General features: G+C 31.6%; 1 protein-coding gene across 1 annotated transcript in view; it reads right to left on the minus strand.

The window, feature by feature from the left end:
* Nucleotides 1–2372: 2372 nt before the first annotated feature.
* Nucleotides 2373–23423, minus strand: part of LOC143206541 (uncharacterized) — a 64691-nt gene continuing 43640 nt past the window's right edge. Inside the window, exons 6-8 of the mRNA XM_076419138.1 lie at nt 9971–10105; nt 9761–9902; nt 2373–3150 (exon numbers count right to left, since the gene is read on the minus strand). Coding sequence (XP_076275253.1) covers nt 2990–3150; nt 9761–9902; nt 9971–10105 — 438 coding nt within the window. The 3' untranslated portion in view covers nt 2373–2989. The remainder of the gene's footprint in view (nt 3151–9760; nt 9903–9970; nt 10106–23423) is intronic.

Here is a 23423-nt window from a genome sequence, read left to right on the forward strand (position 1 = left end):
ATGGCGGGTGATTAATGAATTCGGTCAAAATATAATCTTTGAGCGGATGTGTGAAAGTTTGTGTTGTAGTCATGAAGAATGATTCGTTTCTTTGATTTTGTCTGAATTTCGCCTTTTTAGCAAACTTAGTAAATAATTGATTCTATAGAACAGACGTTGTTAGGTTTCCCCAAAACCACTGTCGTTACATGATTGATAATGCCAAAGAAATAAGCAACCATTTGGTTCGATGTGGTTCTTATTAATGTTTGTCATACTAATGTCCAATGATGCTTTCAGTTATATATCAGTTTCAGTTATAAGATCAAGTATAGCATCGGTGTTTTATGGCATAGTGATTGATTTTGGGCAGCCTTCAAGAATAACAACTATTTATTAGTATTTTATAGTGTTGTAGGATTTTTTTAAGACTTTTTTTTTACAGTAAATACAATCAAATCGCGCTAATATTACAATATGTCCTGAGGTTAGGTCATAGAGTATACATTTTAGGAAGAGATTTCCGTACAAATTGTTTTTTAATAAAAAATAATAAGTAAAATATATTTTAAATATTTTTTCTTTTCAAATATCAAATACTTCAATATTTCTTTAGGGTTTATTTTTAATATGGAACGGATAAATGGTGGTATAAAAATAATTATAGTCCTTCCAATAAAACAGCAAATGCACGTCGTTAAAGTCAATAATGCAATGTTGCCGCAGCAAATTTAAGTTTTCTTTTATTTTGATTCTGACAACGGAATTACTAATGTAAATAAAATAATGAAACAAAAATAACTCTACAAAATATAATTTATTTAAACATTATGGTACATCTCATGCATTTTTATTAGTACAATAGATTGTAGGTTACAGTTGTTTTATTATATTTACATAAATATGTGACAACGGTGTCGATCAGTACCAACCCAAATCGAATTTTATAGACCGATTTGGTTATCACTTCGGGTGCATTAGACTTTCTTCTGTCTCTTTTTAACTAGTGTAATGTTAATTAATAGAATGAGAAAGAAAAATGCTCCAAACTTACAAGGGATTTTACATTTTTATAAACCGAATTTGAAAATTATATTAATAAGGTATATAGTAGTAGTAATTTATATTTCAAAATAAGTGAACCGCTGTCCTTTTTATTTATATTTTAATTTATTATTAATTAAGGTATATTAGCTAAAGTTATTTTATTAAATTATTTTATTATTTAGTTAAGGTTTAATTGTAAATATAGTAAAACAACTCTAACCTACAAACTATTGGGGCTGTTTAATTAACTCTAGTTTAAGTCTTTCAATAATACATGTATTAGATGTACTATAGTATTAAACGAAACTTTAATCTGACTTAACCTACTAACAAATAAATACAACTAAGCTATTTTTCACCGAATCACTTGGTGTTTATACAATTGTAAAATAAAAAGTTCTTTCCGTTTAAGAAGTGGACCGATATTACACATATTTAGAACTCTGGACGCTTTCCTGCTGATGTGGTTCTGGACTCTTCTTTGACAGGAATCGGCAAATCTTCTTATAGTGCCCGTAACCATATCAATTTCAATGTCGCGGTGGAGGCCACAGACACGTACACACCAAGGCGCATTCACAATATACTTCAGCACCTTATTTTGGGACCTCTACATCATTTGGACATTGGAGTCACTAGCGCAGCCTAACATTACTTTAATAAAGACACGTTGTGGCGTAACCCTCTTTTTTTGTGAATACAATGTGTGTAAATTCTGCTTCATTTAATTTGGTTCGATTTTTTTTGTCTGAATAGCAACTTTATCAAGAGGCGATTTAGAGTTTCCGGGTTGGGCAGTTCCTCTACAGTCTTTGCCAGAGTAAAATATGTTTTAAAACGTTGTTTTTGTTTTATTAGTATTTTGTTGTCTGAGTCAAAATGAACAAGAACTTAAATTGCGGCAACGTAGCATTATGAACTATGATGACGTGCATTGGCTCTTTTATTGGAAGAATTATAGTTGATAATTGTGCCTTCAATCGGTTTACCAACATGAAATCCAATTTTCGAAAATGTTCGGTTTCCTAGGGCGCTTTTTTTACTATATCAAAATTATGATATTGTAAGGACGTCATTATGATCATCATAGCATCAAAACCAATACACCCACGTTATTGATTCTGCTTTTGAATTATTCCAAAAATAAATCTGATCTTTTTAACCTGTATGATGGATACTAACTTTTGGATCATGATTTGCAGCTTTTCTGGGTAATTCTTTTAAAATATAGCACACTGATGTTATAACATGGTGATATATGATGACTATATATGTTTTTATTAAACTGCTTCGAAGTAGTCGGGAAACTGATAGGATAAATGGCAAAATATTTTTAATTAAAGACATTTGTGAATATACTGTGTTATTTTGGTATCATCGGTTGATTTTAAGGACCATTCCATTCCGGCAGTGTTTCCGTTCCCTGTTTAGTATGTTAATTATGACGATTCTAATAAATAAGTACATGTTTTTTTTTTATTTAATATTTTTCAATTTTTAGACTGCACTGACAAAAATTATTAATGATCACCTAAGAGTAATAAAAAACACGTATTTAACGGTTCATTTTATTTTAATAGAAATTACAACAATATCACACAAGAATCGTGATTATTTTATAAATCTGTTATTTACAAGGATATCTAAATTTTATGCCGATAATATTTACATAAAACTACAGGCTGCCCTACTTTACATTAAATGTTAAAATTTAAATCCTATCAATATGTATTATACAGTCTCAAAAAGTAGTAAGATATACACTAAATTAGATTAACCAGAGAAAAAATATAAGTAAGTAACATTTCGAATACTATTATTGTAGTACATATTAAGTACTGGCTTTATTACAGATGGATGTTACTACAGTTATAATGGTGAAATGCTGTTGATAGATGAGTGTGTTTTCAGTGTAAATTGCTTTTGTTTAATATTATATACAATTTATAATTCGAGATTTTGTTTATTTATTAACAAGACAATCGTGGGAGTTTGTGTCGCTGTTCGTGTGACAACCTGCAGTTGATCCTGATGGGCTTTGACAGGAGCTGACGTCGCTGCAGAGGCTAGCATTCTTCATCTCGCAAATATCGATGAATTCCTCAGCAATGGCTCTATCCAGACCTTAAACATATAAATAATTTTATCATTTTTAACGAAATTTTTTATATTTTTTATATATTTTAAAGTCTCCTTTTACCAACTATGGGTTTATCTGGACTGGACCTACAGTTTAACGTGGACTCCGAACCATGGTCCTCGGCATTAAAGCCTACTGACTAGCGAGTGACCAACTTTAGAAATCATCCCAGAAGACATCCGGTCTTACCAAGCGTGGTTACTGGTGTGACTGGGATCATTTTCCATGTCGGATTTTACACTCTTGCCTGGAATATTCACAAATTTTAAACAATCACAAAAATAAATTTACGACCACGCCCCAGCAGGATTCGAACCCGCGGCTATCGCCACAGTGGAAGTCCCATCGCCTTTACCACTGCACCACCAAGCCGGCTATTTATTTGTCTGGAATAAGATATGGGCTGAAAAGTCTCAGGCATTACACATAGATGGCGCTAGTTTTATTGCATTCATCGCTTTTCAGTTAGTACTAACCTTCACAAAAAAGCTTTTATAATTTCATATTCTATTCATAAATTTGTGACTTATTGTGTTATTATATTGTGAGGCACACGACTTTTGTTATTTTCAAAACAATGGATCAAAATCAATTTTGTGTTTTAATTTTACACTGCTTCTTGATGGGAAAAAGTACCGTTTACGCGAGGCAGTGGCTTGAAAAGTGATAAGAACTCCGCTCCATCAGAAACAACAATAACACGTTGTTGGACTTCAAACGTGGTCGTAGAAACACCGATGATGCAGAACGCAATGGATGTCCAAAGGAGGTGGCAACATCAGAAAACATAAAAAAATCTAGTAGTTAACATCGTAAAGATATGAAAAGGATGTGTTAGTTTTATGTTGCATGAGCATTTGTCTGTAATGGGTGCCGCATTTGCTCACTGTTGACCAAGAACAAAAACATGCTGATGATTCTGGGCAGTGTTTGGCCATGTTTAAACGTAGCAAACCAGAATTTTGGCAAAGCATGGTTCATGGATCTACCATTTTACTCCGGAATCAAAATTATCGTCATTTAAGTGGACAGAAACTGGTTATAGGCCTATTTTGAGGAAAAATAAAAATCGTTCTGCAAAAGTGATATTGAAATGTTAGAGCGGTTCTGGAAAGATTGTGTGGCAATGTTGAATAAAGCTAATTTTGAACAAAAAAAAAACGTTTTCTTTGTTACACTTAGGGCTTTTCAGTCCATGTATTACATTCATGAGTTTAACTCATTTAAAAGAGGATTCTCAATTTGATGTATTTTTCTTTATCTTATAATGGTAATATTGTTGAAGGCTCTACCTATATTTTAAAAACCGATAATTCTAAATATATTGAAATTAAAAAAAACTGTTATTTGTATTTGTAACTCTGAAGAGTAAAAAAAAATATTGGTTTGCCAAATATATCGATTTGTTGAAAATATATCCATATTCTAGAAAAAATAATAAAAATTTCTTAGGTTTATTTTTGACGACCAAAAGAAAAAAGATCACTCTCAAGTCTTCAAAAGGTTCTAAGCACAATGTATTGGTATACTGGAGAAATCTCGTTTTAGATACCATTTCCATATACGAAGGAAAATGACACATTTATTAGTCTGAGAAAAATATGAATTGTTTTAGATTTATTAGTTTTATATATTTGTTACTTTAAAGAGCAAAGAGGTTTTTATTTAGAGCTTTTATTTAAAGAGCATTTTATTTATAAAATATATCAGTTTGTAGGAAAAAATATTGGACAAAAAGTAATGATATATTGGCATGAAAAATATCAATATATTGATATTTCCTCGACAAGCCTACTGTATATAAAAATTGAAGTACCTGCTATTTATACAACTTTATTTAAGATCGCGTTTTGGTATAATAATATATACTCAATAACTTATGGACAAATATCTGTATACTATCTCATTTGGGAAGTGGTATCTCATCGTAGTTTAAATTGAATAATTCTTCGTTCATTTAGCCTGTGTCTTCCGATATGTTAACAGGTCAATTGAAAAGTCCTCGGCCTGATACATAGATGGCCATATTAGAATTAAATCCATATGTTTTTAGTTAGCACTAACCCTCAAAAAATGCGTGTATAAATTTGACAGCTGTCGGATCATTAGTTTGTCAATTATAGAATTTTGAATGAAGCAACTTTTGTTATTCTGAAAAAAAATGGATAAAAAGGAATTTCGCGTGTTGATAAAATATAGCTTTTTGAAGTGAAAAAATACAGTTGAAGCAAAAACTAGTCTTGATGCCGAGTTTCCGGACACTGCCCTGTTAAATAATTTAATATATCATAATATAATAGAAAATCCCGAAAAAATATCGATATTAATTTTTAAACAATATCTATATTTCTTAATATAATGCCTTAATAATTTTCGTCGAAACACATTTTGATGACCTCAAAAAAAAAACATGGGGGGAGATTTGAAATTTAAAGTTCAATACTCTATTTTAAAACTTCATCAACAAAAAGTCCCTATATATCTATCGTTTTAGTAAAATCATTTTAATTGAGTTTCAATAAAGCCCAATGAATTTAAATTTTTTTAAATACGAAGCGATTGGTTTGGTTAAATCAAGAGTCATAATATCGAACTGAAACCCTTTACAAAAGCGTAAAAATTTGTGTAAATTATCTGTCAAAAATCGTAATCCATTTTTTTCCCACTCAATATGTAATCATTCGGTTTCTGAGTTAATTTTAAATTCCAGTAGTTTTTATAAGAGTATTACGTTCATTATTTCGGAGAAACCCTAAGCAGGTAATTTATTGACGTTTTAATTATTGCTCTTTTTCACGCTTAATGCTGTAATAAAAATAATTGTGGATGTTACTAAATAAATCGATGATCCCGATTTTTTTTCGGACGTTATTGATTAATAATTGTTACATTTTCTTTGAATTTGTTATCTATGCTTTCATTGTTATTCTTTAACGTCACAACAATTCTAATCATAAATTGTGTAATTATAAAAACAATAGTGTGGCTAATATTCACTTAAGAAACTCAGCATTAGTTAGATAGTTATGATGATAATCTTTGGCCTTTTATCAAACCAGGTTCAAGGATTCTTTTTTTTTAATATTTTCTAGATTTGTTAGATAAATATCCTTAATACATGCTGTATGTATTGATATAAATATTCAATATTATATTTTAAATAATACGTAAGTATTTTTAACGACTTATCTGGATATTTAATTACCTTTACATTTCATAAAATAATTATCGTTATTATATAGATGCTTTGGTGATTACCTTTGCTCTTTTATTTAACTCAGTATACTATTACCAATACATTAAGTTAATTCATTATAGTTTTAGTTATTATAAATACAATGAACTATAAATATCTGAAAAGAACATAAGTAAGAAGCCACTTGGGGGTTTATTTTGGGATAAATATGAGAGAAACAAAGCTCTTTTTACGTAAGAGATATACGTGGGCATACACCTAATTGAATCTAAAACATATGAATTATCTGCTGCTATATTATATGAAATGTTTGTTATGCTATGAGGAACCCTCATTTGCTATGATTTGAAGGTTTTTAGAGATCATTGAAGGACATTGAAGGATCATAGAAGATTATCAAGGACATATTTAAAATGTTAAAATCAATTCGTAGTTCGAGAAGGGTGGAATAAAATTCTACAAGAGACTATAACGGAACTTCTATACGTAGAATGTTCAACAAGATGTAAATCTGTAATAAGTCCCAATGCCACAAAAACAACCCTGTATAAAATTCTTGTTCGGCCAGTCTACCTCTACGAAGCAGGTGTGGTATGTATGTCTAAGAGAGACAACTTGCACTACTCCAAGTGTTCCAATCCAAAAAGTCCGCGCGTTACTCAATGCCCCATGGTTTATGAGGAACGTAAACACCTATCTCGAGTCAGGCATCCCATTCGTGAAAAGTTTCACGAATATGCTTAGTATAAGATTCTCCCTTGGAACCTTATAAATGCAAATCCTTTGATTGAAGCCTTAAGCTCTCACCATTCGCGGTAGGTATTGGAATGGTACCTCAGGATCTCTGTCACCCACAAAACACGACATTTCCTAAACTTAAAGCAACATTGGCAAAAGACCATTTGATACAGTTGGCTCACCCAAAAAAAAACCGAATGATTTCTATATTAATTTAAAAATAGGCATATTTTATTTGCTTTGCTTAACCCATTCGAAGGTTTAACATTTTTTAAATGTAATAATATTTAATATATTCTTTAGTTTAACCAAACTGCCCTTTATTTATATATTTGAATTTTTAAGTGAGAATTCTGACTGTGACGGGAGTTTTGTGTTAACAAGACTACTTTAAATAATGTCGAATAACATGTTAATGAACCTGATCTCTTCAACTAAGTGATACACTATAGTATTTCCATTAAAAAGGTATTAATTTAAATCTTTAAAGGATGGTTCATCGCTCACTAAAAGTGACTGTATATACAGTGGCAAGAATTCGAACTCTTACTCAAGAATTTGCATTGGATGAAATCTGCTATGTCTATTTTGTGCTAAGCTTGTCCGCAAAGAATAACTCTATATACCATTTGTGTCGGTAATTCAGTTACGGTTTTTTCCCTATAGAAAATCCGCTATTTATAACATTTATTATGGAGCCATGCCTGGAAAGTGCGGTAGGTGTTATGAAAGTAAGTAATTTGAACACTTCTTCGACTAGTTTTGCTGCATGAGGCGGCGCATGTTGTGATGCTGCTAAGTCACCTTATCATGTCTTTGAGCTTACTGTGGACGTTCTTCGATCAATGTAGTTCAACTTGATCTAGATGTGAGAGTTCTCTTATCTGAGTATGTTCAACAATCTGATCCCACCTGACACAAAACCTAGTCTTGGGACCAAAGCAATGAGCCGGATTCACCAAACGATAACCATTATGTTTTGCGTTTAGGACTTTCGAAATAAATCTATTTCATCATGCATTACTATCGGATGCAGAAATTACTTTCTTTTATATCTTTGAAGCTGCATTTCACTGACGATATTTCAGTTTTCTAATTGACTGTCATTCAAGTCAAGTGGCGCCCATCTTTTGGAACTTTTTGCACAAATTACAATTGCGTTCTTTGTATTGAAGGTTGAAATTGTCACATTTGAATTGTTGAAACCAGCTTTCACATGTTCTTGTTATGAGAGCACATTCAATATAAGTTTTTATCAGCAAAGGAAAACTTTCAATAAAGTCGGAAATGAGCTTTTGTAGGCATAAAACCCGACACTTTCAAAATATTATATATCTATAACTCTGTTAAGGGGATATTAACAGTACAGTATTACTACTCCTTCTATTATATATACTCTAGTCTAAAAAATGCGTTTATATCACATGTTGTCTTGTTAAATTGTCTTCAGAAATAGCAGTGAATTAAACAGAGGGACATTAAGTTATTAGAAAATAATGGAGGGTTTGACCAATCATCGAAATTACGATCATATAGATGATTACTAACATATTTCCATAAAATTGAAAGCATCATAGTGGATGCATGAAATTCCAAATATTCTAATATTTTTTACCCCTCTGAAGCTCTGCTGTATCTGGTATTGCGATGTCTTTGCTTTTCCCAGCCCTGCTTTAAATGACAATAAGCTGTGATAGACTTAGTGCTCTCCCTTCATAACTCCTAGTAGCTCGTCACATCCAATGACATTCTCACAGAATTTGAGAATCGCATAATAAGTCCACTAGGTTAGCATGAAATTGGTTGAATAGGTAGATCAAATACCTTGAATAAACAGTGTTTTGTTCGACTATAATACACTGACGTGCCGTCCGTTAAAAATAGAACTTGGAAAGAAAAAGAGACCAAAATAAAAATAACCCTATTTCAATTTAAAATGCTGTCAATATCTAGTTTCTGGTTAATTATCCACCCCATATGTTTACCAAATAAGTAAGTTTCTGATGGTAGAGTGAATATTAAAATACTTTTAAAATTAAGGAACCCTATTGTTTTATGAAAAACTTTGACGAGCCGATATTGAAATCGTGTTCTAAAAAATGTACTGATACATCCATGATGATGTTTACTCATGATGTTTACTCAAAAAACTCTAACATTAGATTTTCATCGTAATCACCGCAATGTAATAATATATATAGAGTCTATTAGAGTCTAGCCAATAAAACAGAGAATGCACGTCATCAAAATTTATGTTACGATTACGTCGCAATGTTGCCGCATTAATTTAGAATTTTGGGTTACAACCTTTGCTGTTTTATAACCTCTAATTATTATTAATAACTTTTTGGAGAATTTTGTAGACAATTGACAACAGAGTCAACCACCAACACAAATAAAATTTTATAGATTGATTTGATTATATGATCCGACGCATCATACGGCATTCTGCCTCTTTTTAACTACGGTAAAATGAGAAGGATAAATCCGTTCCGAGTTTAAAATGAATTTTAGGTTTTTACAAACTGAATTTGACAGAATATTCGACGTTATTTATAACATGCACTGGTTGTATTATTGGAAAGAATATAGATGAAGTATGAACTTTTTCGTGGTGTATTATTCGGTTGCAAAATAAATTCTTGAAAAATAAAAATTACCAGTGTATGTCTGAACTAAATCCTCTTGGGTTATTTGTGGTTCTTTCGTACTCGATTTAGATCTGGAACGTCTGGGCGTTGGTTCCCTGCTTCTGGACTTCGATTTTGATCTCGACTTGTATCTTTTCTGGACTCTCATGGCCTGAAAATGTGTTGATTGTCGTGATTCATGAAACAGACATGTTGTTCGTTTGAATTGACGTTATGTACCTTTCTATTTGGTGGCATTATTATCGGGGATGGTACAGGTCCTAATGGGGCCGGAATTAATGGGTAACCTACTATTTGCGGTTGGACTACTGGTGTTGGTATAGCGTATACTGGAATAGGCATTCCACTAGATAGCTGAAAAGAAACATATTATGTGAATATTATTGAAAATAGTATATTAATCCATTGTAATATTTTCGATCAAAACATTTTCTCTTTTTTAAACAATATTGCGGGCATGAAGGGGTGCGAGATTAGGCATAGTTAAAGCTTATATGGAGAAAAAGTGCAGAAAAGTGAAGCAGAAAAAGTTAAAATTTCTATATTATATATCTGTTACAAATAACAGTTTAACTGAAAAGTCCCCGGCACATAGATGGCGCTACTAGAATTAATAAATGTTCTTTTTTTGTTAGCCCAAACCATTAAAAGACGCGTGTATAAATTTGACAGCTGTCGGATCATTAGTTTGTGAATTATACCATTTTGAGTAAAGCAATGGGAAAAAGGAATTTCGCGTTTTTTAAATATTGCTTTTTGAAGGGAAAAAAGACAGTTGAAGCAAAATCTTGGCTTGATACCGAGTTTTCAGACACTGCCCCAGGAAAATCAATCAAGGATTGGTATTCTACGTTTAGACGTGGTGAAATGAGCACCAAAAGAGGTTGTTACCGACGAAAACATTTAAAAAATTCACAAAATGATTTTGAATGACCGTAAATTGAAACTGAATGAAATAGCAGACACTCTAAAGATATCAACTGAACGAGTACATCATATCATTCACGAATATTTGGGTATGAGAAAGCTCTGTGCAAAGTGGGTGGTGCGCAAGCTCATTATGACCAAACATAATGACGAGTTGATGATTTGGAGCAGTGTTTGAAGATGCTCAACATGGCTCCATCTTTTCACTCCGATGACCAATCGACAGTCATCGGAGTGAACTGCACACAATGAATCCGCTCCAAAGCGTGGGAAAACGCAACGCAGGAATAATTTTCATTGACTACTTTGTAAAAGGAAGGACTATCAACAGCGACTATTACATAGCTTTATTGGACCGTTTGAAGGACGAAACCGAATTTGAAAAAACAGAAAGTGCTGCTTCACCAAGACAATGTATCGTGTCAAAAATTCGAATGCAGTGAATTTCGATGAGAATGCAATTTGAATTGCGCTTCAAATTGCATTCTCATCCACCGCATTCTCTATATCTGGCCCCTAGCAACTATTTCCTGTTCTCAGATCTCAAAAGAATGCTCGCTGGGAAGATATTTTCGTCGAATCAAGAGGTGATCGACGAAACTGAGGCCTATTTTGAAACAAAGGTCAAATCGTACTACAAAAATCGTATCGAAAAGTTGGCGGGTCGCTATAATCAGTGTATCACCCTTGAAGGGAATTATGTTGAATAAAAAAACTAATTTTGCCAAAAAAAAAATGTTTTACTGTGGTAGGCCGGAGACTTGGAAAGTGCTGTTTCGCCAAGACAATGCGCGGTGTCAAAAATCTATGAATTGGGCTTCGAATTGCTTCCTCATCCACCGAATTCTCCATATCTGGCCTCTAGCAACTATTTCCTGTTCTCAGATCTCAAAAGAATGCTCGCTGGGAAGATATTTTCGTCGAATCAAGAGGTGATCGACGAAACTGAGGCCTATTTTGAAACAAAGGTCAAATCGTACTACAAAAATCGTATCGAAAAGTTGGCGGGTCGCTATAATCAGTGTATCACCCTTGAAGGGTATTATGTTGAATAAGAAAAACTAATTTTGCAAAAAAAAATGTTTTTTACTATGGTAAGCTCGGGCCTTTTCAATTGACCTGTTAAAAAATATATATCAAGTAATGTTAAAAAAAATCCAACAAAGAATTATGTTAAAAAATGCATTTAAACCTGTCGATCCTGTGAAGTATTCAATGTATACGTTATAAGAACATATCACAACTAAATCTCTATATGAATGTTATTGTGATCACCTTATAGTATATATCTGTTGGGTCTGTTAGTAATAGATCTAATTGAAAAATATATGCAGTTATTATTATTACTCTTCTACGAAATACACATTATTAATTTAGTAACTAACGGTTGAATTTCGGCCATTACGCCATGACTAGTAATCACTAGCGTTAAATTCAGTCTTGAAGTATGCTAAAAGAATTATTGAATTTAAACAGTAAATAAATTTTTATTGGGCCATTTACGGTTTTATAGGTTTCATAAATTCAAAGTCATATAAGAAATGTCTTCAGTATTAAAACACGTTCATATAATATAAAAATTGCAAATAAGTATTTAAATTTCTAAAATGTAAGGAATTCGTGAGCAATGAGGAAAAATTATGATATTAATATTATATACATGCTTTTATGTAATATCCTTACGAATTTTTTTATTAATATCTCTAAAAACATGTTTTAATAAATGTTCAGTGTTGTTCAGTTCAATAAAGCGCGTAATGTTGTAGCGTCAAATTTAACTTTTGGTTTACAATGCCGTATTATAATCTCTAATTATAATTAATTTTTTTAATTACAATTTTGCAGACATTTAGCAATATGGCCCACCAGTACCAAACAACATCGAATTTTACACTTGATCAACAAGGAGCAGTGCAACGTGACCTTCTAAAGCCGCATGAAACTGTTACTGCAAATTTTTACCGATATTAATTGAACACATTGAACGACGTATTGTTTCAAAAAGACCAGCAATAGCGAATAAGAGATATAAAATCATCTCTTTTCATAACAATGCTCAGTCACAGATTGATGAGTGATACATTGTTGCAGCTTTAATGGAAAGTTCTGCTGTACTAAAGGCCTTCACCAGACATAATGCCTTCTGATTACTATTTGTACAGACCGATGCAGGTTTTTAGTGTGAGGAAAACCACATACTATTGAGTCACTATTGAGTGAAATTTTCAGATGCTAATCTTCAATTTTTTTGAATGTTCAGAGCGCTCTTTGCCTTGTTGTGTTAACATTGATGGGGCGTGGTTGTCATAAGCCTTGCACGGTATTAGATGACCTTCAGTCACTTTTCTATTCAAATTTAAAAAGTAAAAAGTAAGATTTTCCACAAATACAATTTACTCACTATAAAATCAGACATTTTCAGCGCACTGAAAACAACATTTCTTATTAACACTTCGACGAAATGACACATACCATACACATCACATAATGATGGAAAATTCTTTAAAATTAATTTATAGGCCTAATAAAATGTGTATTACTGTTTTATTAATATGCAACCAGTCTGGCCCTTTAATACCTAAAACTATGTATACACATTATTTAATAGGTAACCTTATAATGAATAATGCGTCAATTATAACGACATACTACATTTTTATAGCAATATCTTGTTACCTTGACTACTACAAGCCCTCTTGATATGTCCCCTAGATTATCCGACGTTTCAATGTTTACAACTTGCCAACCCATTTTAAATTTATATCACACATATCAATGATCTATGTAAGTTATTACAACCACAATTACAAATTACTCGTAGACGATCCTAGAAATTTCTCAACAGAATTAAAATAATATTTTTTTTTTCGCTGTATTTGAATACAAAATACCAGGCAGGTTCATTGCCAACTACGATTAAAATAAAAATAAAATGCCATATCGTTGAGCTGGGTTTTCTATCGGTCATATAACTAACTATTCGTCATCTACAATCGACAAAGGATGTTGGAGAAAAAATATTTAAAGTCCTTGTGCGTTTTTTTCCTTCTAACATGTCATAGCTCATGCAGATTTTTCATTTTTTGTTTTTAAATGACCACAGATAGTTTGATATTGTTTCGTTCCTATCGAAGACTTGATTATTGCAATATGTTTTTTTATGCACTTACCTCTCGTCGAATAAAATGAGGAATTTCAGTAATTTCGAATCAAAAGACCTTGAATTGTATTCGATTTATTTAATTGATTGAAAAGTAATATCGTAACTTTTCGCAAATAATTACGCTTTTTTAATTTAAGCGTGAGCGAGAGTTCTGTAACTTTATTTATTATTTTATCAAATTAACGTTAGAGTTATATTTTCTTTGATTCAAATATTTTAAATTCCACATTTATTTTAACACAATTCTGTAACATTTTAATTTGTATTCTAAAGGCAAAATATTGATTATGTATTACTATGTGAACTTTTATAGGTTTCAATTCCAATTCATTATTCTGTCTGTAGCTTTTGTCTATGTAATTGAATAATGATAATTTATACTTGTTATGTTAAATAAGCGGAAAAAGTTGATCTATTTTTAAAGAATATATTAACGCCACAATGTTGAATATTACTTCAATGGATACTGGGAAAAAATTATTATTGAGGGTGCGGATGGACGCATTTTTAAAATTTATATACGCTTTTAATATTACACAATTATTTATTCTTTTATTCAACCAATCAATTGTAAAACAAATAGTAGACCCATATGTATAATGTTTTACTACATTTATTACGTAAAGTCGTTTATTACATGCTGGAATTTTAAAAAAATGTAATAAAATTTTATTGTGTCTATGAGATGAAGCAATAACACATTTAATTAATTCTTACAGCACATAAAGGGTCAAATTAATAATATATTAAATGCTTGCATGTATCTTGATCATTTTATATGATTTTCTACAATTTTTTCGCATCTTTCTGTTGAAAAAACGATGTTGTTTTGGCAGCGATTGCTCACATCGATAATAATCAGAAAGCGCTATGTCTGTTGAGTATTCTAGATACAGCAGAACTTTCCTTTTGAACTGCAACATGCCAAACATTTTATTCAGATTTAGCAGTTGGTAATACACTATTATTATTTATTATTTTCATTATTTTCAACAGCTTACTTGACTTATGGCCTTATGGCTCTTCTGAAATAACCCATTTTTTTCTCGCTACAGAACAAAACTTTTTGTTTGGCAATAATGAAACTGTGATGAAAAAATTGTTCGAAGTGTGGTAGGCATTTTCCTTCATTTAGATCTTTCCATTTGCATGTTAACTTCTGGAAGTTCTTTGAGAGTTCCTTTATATTTCCAGTGCCCTTATATAATTTTTTAGCAAAGATGTAATTTCTTATTTTGACAATAGCTTTTATGTAACTGCCCTATGGGTAAATAATGATTTATAACAGAATACGTTATAGTACTAGACTTTAATCTTTTCCTGCACATTAGTATTTTTGTTGATGTAATTGTATGTGTATTTAATATTATTGCCATTAATTGTAGTTGGTATTTGAGGAAATATCTAGTCCCAAAATTCTGCTATTGGTGCTGCAAATTAGCGATTGTTCTTTATCAACCTTTACTGCCATCGATAAACTATTAGAATTGTTCAGATCTGAAAGATTGTTTTTTCTAATATTTTAGAAAATATTTATTATTTATATTGCTATCGCTATTTTAATCAATGTCTTTCTTGCCTACTACTGATTGTAATATTTCCCATTAAAGAAACCGATTTTTCCATACACAAAAATTCGATGTTTGGAAATGAATGGAAACGAATGGGAAACTTTTCAATCAACATGTTTTCTGTTTCAAATATAGACAAATCAATAATTAATGCTTATTTATGGCTTACATTCTCAGAGACAAAAGCTAATTACTAAGATTCATATTTAACGGCAGCAATATTGACCAATTCAAAGTAATTAAATATTATATAGTCTCTAGCTAAAATACTGAAATTAAATTAGATTATAACTTAATATTAGATTGATTTTAGACATATTTTACTACTGTTACATTTTCAAGTATTTTTTTCATACACTCAAGATTTTATTGAGTGTATTATATTTTTTATATCCAGTGGAAGTTGCCACAGAAAATCACAACAACCTCAATCCTAAAAAGGCTTCCGGAATTGATATTATTTCATCTGTTTTATTGAAAAAGCTGCCACGAAAAGCTGTCATCACGCTGACGCGCATATTCAATGCCTATTTGCACACTGCAACATTCGGGAATGTTTTAAGGTTGCTCGAATTATTATGCTCAAAAAACTTGACAAAACGTCTGAATATTTCTATTTCTCTGCTACCTACGATATAAAAATTATGTGAGAAACTGACGTTAAAAAGTGTTGCATCATTTATAGGGCCATCAGGTTTCCAGTTTATATCATGTAATCGATACAAACTGCATGGAGTATTAGTGGTTGTTGAAAAGGAATTCAAGAAAAGGAATATTGCCATGCAATAATCCTGGACGTCTCTCAAGCTTTTGACCAGGTATGTCATTTGGGGTTAATCTACAAAATGAGCAAATTGTTACTGTGGATTTACTGTTAATTGCTGGAATCATATCTATTCGAAAGAAAATTTCGAGTCTTGCATGGGTATTCTTAACATTTAAATACCTTATCCTGTATCGGATCTACACTGCTAATATCTTAACAGCAAAAGAAACAGTTATCACGTCAAAATATATATCTCTGACTAACGTTGTAGAAAAATTACAAGTAGCAATCAACAAGATCTACAAATGGACTAGATATTGGAAAATACAGCTTAATAGCTCCTAATATGTCTATGTTAATTTTGCGCTGCGATGACATGAAAAAATCTAATTATATCACTTGACGGATGCCCGATCCCTCAAGAAGAATCACCTCGGTACCCATCTCTACGGTAGGTTAAATTGGAAATATCATGTTAGATATAAAGCAGAGCAGATTGGACTCAAAGTTAAACAACTGTACTGGTTAGTCGGAAGATATTCTCAACTTTCTAACTAGAGAAGGAAAAAAGTTTTTTTACCCCCTTTACTCTATACCCTTTTTTAATTAATTACATACTTATACAAATTTAATAGTTTTATATTTTAATTTAATATTCTATATATAATAATTTAGTTAACGTGGTTGAAAATTAAATTCAGACTGATGACTTCTAGACACAAAAAGTTCTAACTCTAGATTTTTATCAGAATCGTTGCAGCTGTTCAGCTGCGAGTCCTCGTGTCATATATCAAATTGTAGTGATGGGTACGACCCTTTAGGCCACCACGCATTCACACGCAACGTCGGTGGATAGGTACCATGCGGTTCCCTGCTATAAAATTCCACCACGACAACGTCTCGGCCTCTTTTCTTTTCTTTACCCTCTATAGTACCACTTCCACAGCGCTACCGTATTTCTTTTACCTAACCTAATATCATGTCCATTCTCCCATCGACCACATGTATCAGTCTACAATTGGCAACCCCGAGACGTTTATCTTGGAGATTATTGAAGGGTACATTGGATCATTCAGTAACCGACCATCGTTTGGTTTAGACGTACCACCATCGACTGCCCAAGCCTCGTCCTCAGGTAACATCACTGCCAGCCTTTTTATTTATCACTTGTATTTTTACAATACTTTAATAAATAACGGCCACATAATGTAAACACCACTGTTTCATTTCGTTTTACCTCCACTCACCGAGCCATATAACAAACCATACAAAATTATTAGTTCTAACAAAAACTACATTTACTAATTAAACTACAAGTATTTAGTTAGGATTATAATGGATATATTTTTGTTTATGGAATTGGTAAATTACTGCTGCTTAATAATAAATATAATATTGTTATTAGTAAATAGAAAGTTGTTTTGATGATATATGATGTAACAATTGTTACAACGAACACATTGTTAACACAGAAATATACAACGCCAAATCATAATTATCCATCTTGAATAAATGGTTCAGTTGATGGAATAGGTAGATACCAGAAACTCGTATTAATGATACATACTCCTGTTTCTTTTAACGGAATAAAAATACGTGTATATGATGAGGAAACCGAAATTGAATAAAAATGTTTATTTAGAAAGTAGTACCTGCATATTGTTCTTGCACAATTAGATCAATCCTATTGCGTATAGAAATGAGTTTGTATGTTCTATTAGTATTGCATACATTTCTAATATCAACTTAATTTAATATAGCTTTTAAAAGCTATTCGATATTTTTATAATTTCGACCGTTGGTTATATTATCAATATTTTATATGCGTGTTTTTGATTAATTTATTTGCAGCTATCTTGAGGCATGTCGAATTTTACATCGTCGAATAATAGTCTACAAAATACCCAGAAATGTAATCCCAGATGTTGAACACCGCAGGCGGGGTGCCTGCAGCGCCAATTAGAATACGATAACGAATAGCTGCCAACCCCGAGACGTTTATCTGGAAGATTATTGAAGGGTGTCTTCGATAGACGACAGTAAAAGATCTCGCCATCCGTGCCTATACAAGTTTCTATTGGCTAGGACTGCACATGCGCAGTTGTTCTAATCTAACCTGACAGTTTTCACAACTCGCGTCCTTTTCTACCACACCTTTTGTACCACAGTCTTAGTTGTGGTTAGATGTCATTTTTAGGTTAATTTTTTATTTACATTTTTGTTGAGGTAATATAATTATTTCATAGGCAAAATTAGCAGCAGATAATGCGAAAATAAGTGAATAAGGTATGAATTTTTGGTAAAATATTATCATTCTACGCATGGATGGCGAGGTCTTTTACTGTCGTCTATTTTCGATCATTCAGTAACCGACCATCGTTTGGTTTAGATGTGCCACCATCAACTGCTCAAGCCTCGTCACCAGGTAACACCGCTGCCAGCCTTTTTTTATCTCTTGTATTTTCACATTTTTATATTACTTCTATAAATAACGGTCACATAATGTAAACACCACTGTTTTATATCGTTTTACCTCCATTCACTGAACCATATCATTTACCCTAAATATTCATATAAGAAAATAGACAACAAAGAACATCATCTTGGAAATATTGGCTATTATGTTCTATAAGCTTTGTACTACATATGAAAAGTTGCGATAGTGAAATTGAAACTCAGAAAGCCGTTAGATGTAATATGTAAATCAACTTATGAGACTGAAGTCACTAATAGAGACTAACATATAATCTGGCATATCGATTGACGTTATGGTGAAACATTTAACTTTAGACTAAATTTATAAATGATCTAAAGATAATCTTAAGAAAGATGATATGAGTAAAGAAGAGTTTGTTCTGCTGTTTTCCTTCGTGTGGAGCAGGCTTTTGAGAAGTTGTGGCATGAGGGGCTAATAAATGAATTGATATTGCCCAGATAATTTGCAGAATTTGCAGTTAACATTTTATATTTGGGATAGAACCTTAAAATTGGAGTGCCGCAGGGTAAATTGCAACAAGGACAATATACATTTTGCTGGTGATACTCTTATAATGGCTGTAGGTAAAGTCTGTGAAGAAGAAGTAATAAAATGACCAACATCAGTAAACAAAATCAACAAATGAAGCAATTAGGATTCAATTTACATACGGGAGAAAATAATAGATCCCTGACAGAATAAATAATGCCTAAGTGTCTATGCTATAATATTTATGCTAATATAAAAAAAAATAGGTAATTTAATTGGTAAAATAATTAGGTAAAATAATTGTGCCTGATATCAAATTCCAAAATATAAAAGATAACCCTGGTACACTTTTTCAATCTAACCAACATATAAATGGATTTTTTACCTTTCCTAGAATTATTATCAAATTGTGAACACTTCATACTTTTTTTATACTTTATACTTAAATAAACTGTGTTATCTTCAAACAAGACTCATGTCAGGTTAAGTAAATTTATTGTGAATAATTTTAATATTTCTTCAGTTTCCTAATAAAAAGTTATGAAACACACTTAATAAAATTTGTTATTTCTGATCAATTAAATATTCCTTCACGGATTATATTAATTGTGTAAAAAAACCTGGTTATTAGATAGCTTTTATGAGTACGGACGGATAAAATATTTCACTTATCATAAAAGGTGTAACTGATTTAAATTATGGGCTGCTTTCATTGTTTTGTATGAGAAATATGATTATTATGTAAAGAAATGACATTTAAGTAATTGTTCATGTTATTACTTATTGTCGTTTTGTACTAACATAACTACTAAATATATTTGAAAGTTCAAAAGGTCATTTAGCTGTGTTGATTTCCAGTTTATGGGCTTTTCTTTAAATAACGTCAAGTTTTGGTTTTTTTAGTTATTAAAGCTTTAAAGTTAATTAAATTTTTTAAGGAAAATATTTTCTGGATTAGTTTTTTAGTGGATTATTATTTTGTAGTATTTCAGAGGAATATTTTGCAGACATATTTCTACAAGATATTCATATCTAGTTACTTTTCGTTAACATTTTCTTTAAAGTCCAGATCTAAAATATTGGGTTTTAGGTTTTTGCGAGTGTTCCTCATTTCTAATACACCACTGAGCGTTAACAAAGCTTCGAAGAACTTTGTTTTGATACATTTTTATCATAGTGATATTGTATTTCTTTATATAATCCCATTATTACACATTATAAGGCCGCATTGGCTTCAAAATTTATTTGTATAATAACAGTTTGTTGTGAAGTGATCATTCCCATTGTCTTTCCATCTGAGCTTATCATCCAATATAAGTATTTTGCTGTATTCACATACGGAATTATTAATCAAAGAGATTAGTTTTTCAGTCAATCAGTAAGCGAATTTGGACCTATGGGGTGTAAATATGGGGTTGCACTAAGACATTAAACCATTTAGTAATCCAGCACATCCAAAACAAAATTATACGATTAATGCTTATCGCTCTTAACGGACGATGAGCTATACGATTACCTCCAAATCAAATGGATACACGAAGTGATCCAATATTTTACCTTAAAACATGAAATAAGGTTGCTAAATCACGGCAACGTGGAAGCAATACAGCTACTGGACAACACGCAGGAAATCAGAAGTTTAAAACGAACCAAACCGCACGAATTTGTTTAGTTGTATTCTTAACTCTAGCTTAAGTAGATTATTATTTAATGTTATTGGTGCTTGTACGGTCTGATTGTAGGTCAACTGCCCTTGCACAGATTTACTTTCGTTAATTTTTATTTTCCAAGCTTGTCTCCAATTATTTATATTGTCACTTGCCTGTTGTAATTTTCGTATGCCTTTTTCACTATTTTCTCCGACAGCTATAGTCATAGTATCATCAGCAAATGTAGCCACCGTAATATTCTCCATTTGCGGTATATCACATATGTAGAGTAGATAAAGCATTGGCCCCAAAACACTTTCTTGTGGTACATCTGATTTCGCTTCTTTTATTGTAAAGTAAGCTTCTTCTTGTTTAACTCTAAACATTCTGGGTGTAATGTACGATTTTAGTAGTTCGGTATGTTGTTTTGTTAACATTTTCGGTAGTTTATGAATAAAACCCTCATGACAAACCTTATTGAAGGCTTGTGCTATATCTAAGAATATGACTGAGCATACCTTTTTACTTTTGTAGGCTTTTTCAATAACATCTGTTATTCAGTGGACGTGGTCAATTAATAAGTGCTTGTTAATAAACCCAAACTGGTGTGTTGGTATTAATTTTTTTCTCTCTATGATCGGTTTCATTCTTTTCAAAAGGAGTTTTCCAGAAACTTTAGATATTACTGGCAGCAGTGATATATGTTTATAGACTTCTATTTCGTTACTGAACAGTAGTAATAAATTAAAGTGTTAATTAAGATTACACTAAGCGTATATTATGTAATAACTGTATGTGAGATCCAGATGTGTCGACTTAGTAACATTTAATCTTATTTGTCCCTTTCAGGTCTGACGTTAATCAATTTCCATAATTGGACTGACCATAAAATAAATATATTTTAGAATTAATGAGAACAGTACTCCTAGCAAGTGATACATTTGGTCTCTTATCTGCATTAATTTAAGATTGTGTTAATGTTGCCGAAGTAGCCAATTGTAGTAATTTTGTTATTCCATCAGCATAACATAAGTCAATATATTTACCGATGTATTTTAATTGGCTGCTTTAATATTTAGAAACGCTCCCGGAATACTGTTTGCTTCTCGAGCACACAAGCTCTGCATCTGCAGCAATGTCGTTGTGTTTCATCACTTTATTTCCAGTTTCTTGCGAACGTAATTGTGACATACTAATACGACTATTACACGACTCTAGAAAAAATTTTCGTTCTTTGTCCTAAAGCCTATTTTATGATTTTCCGCTTAGTTATGAACAAAAACGATAAGAAAATATATTTTTTTGGTATAAAGTTTGATTTTGTAATAGTTATAGTAATAAAATTCAAATAATATCAAATAATAATAAAAATATTTAAATAATAATAAAAATCAAATTTGAATTTTTTAATAAATTTTAATAGATTTAAAAATACCGTGCGATCAGAGGTGTGTTTTAATGTTCACACAGCGCTGATAGATGGTACTAAAGTGATAAATAAGGATCAGGTATTTTGTACAAATCTAGAATACCTAAAAATGCCATCGCGAAAGTGTAAATATGATGCTGATGCATTTTGTTATATATGTGGTATAATTTATTAAAGTTCGAGACGTAAAATACGAATTAAATACATTTCACGTTCTCTGTAAAGCCTACGAAGCATATTTTAACTGTCCTGTTCGGAATCAAGACAAGACATGGGCCCCACATGTTGCTTGTAATAATTGTAAAAGATGTTTGGGAGGTAATCAGCAAATTTTAAACTCTGAATTAAATATAATAGACATATTAAATTCCATTTTTATATTTTAAGTTGGTAGCGAGGTAAGAAAAGGTCAATGAAATTTGCAACATCAAGAATCTGGCGAGAACCAAAAGATCACGTTAACGACTGCTACTTTTGGATTGTGAATCCGAGTAAAAGACGTAGAGGTAAAGATGCAAAACCTATCGAATATCCTGATCTGGAATCCTGTCTGCAACAGGACACGACCAATACCTGAGAAACCGAAAAAATTGTCGCGGAAAAGTAGCTCATCTCTTAGTTCTCATAAAAGTAATTCCGATAAGGTAAGTAATTCCGACTATATTTGGGGTTTATTAAGAGATTGTACCTATAAACATAAAAGAAAAGTAAAAGCGTGCACTTTTAAATTATGTTCTACTTTTTTGTAAGTTATTTTGATAGTAAAACTTAAAAATAATTGAAATATTAATCTAAGTGGTTTAATTTTCAATTAAAAATTAACACCACAGATTTAGAAAAATATCGTTAATTGGGTTTCCTAAAGAATTGGAATTTAATCCTTTAAAGTCAAAGTCAAATTTTAAGTTGACTCATGTTATCTTTTTTTCGACTTTTTGTCCTTCGCTGGTCATCAGTGAGGTAATTCGTCGTACATTGGTACATTCGTTGTACATTGGTAATTCGACGACCTAAGACAGGTTGGTATTGTTATTAATAAAAGTAAAGGCAGTTTTCGCGCACTAAATTTGTGACTAAATAATAACAAATGTGAAACCCGTTTACAAAGTACGTTTTATCGTAAATATTCACTACAACTATTTTCTTAAATATATTTCCGAAGGCATCTATAAGTATTTGACAACCAAGAAAAATGTCGATCC

The sequence above is a fragment of the Rhynchophorus ferrugineus genome, unplaced genomic scaffold (genome assembly GCF_030347505.1).
Source record: "Rhynchophorus ferrugineus isolate W39M unplaced genomic scaffold, kcgeb_rfMv2 rfM1, whole genome shotgun sequence".
In the NCBI taxonomy this organism is placed as follows: Eukaryota; Metazoa; Arthropoda; class Insecta; order Coleoptera; family Curculionidae; genus Rhynchophorus; species Rhynchophorus ferrugineus.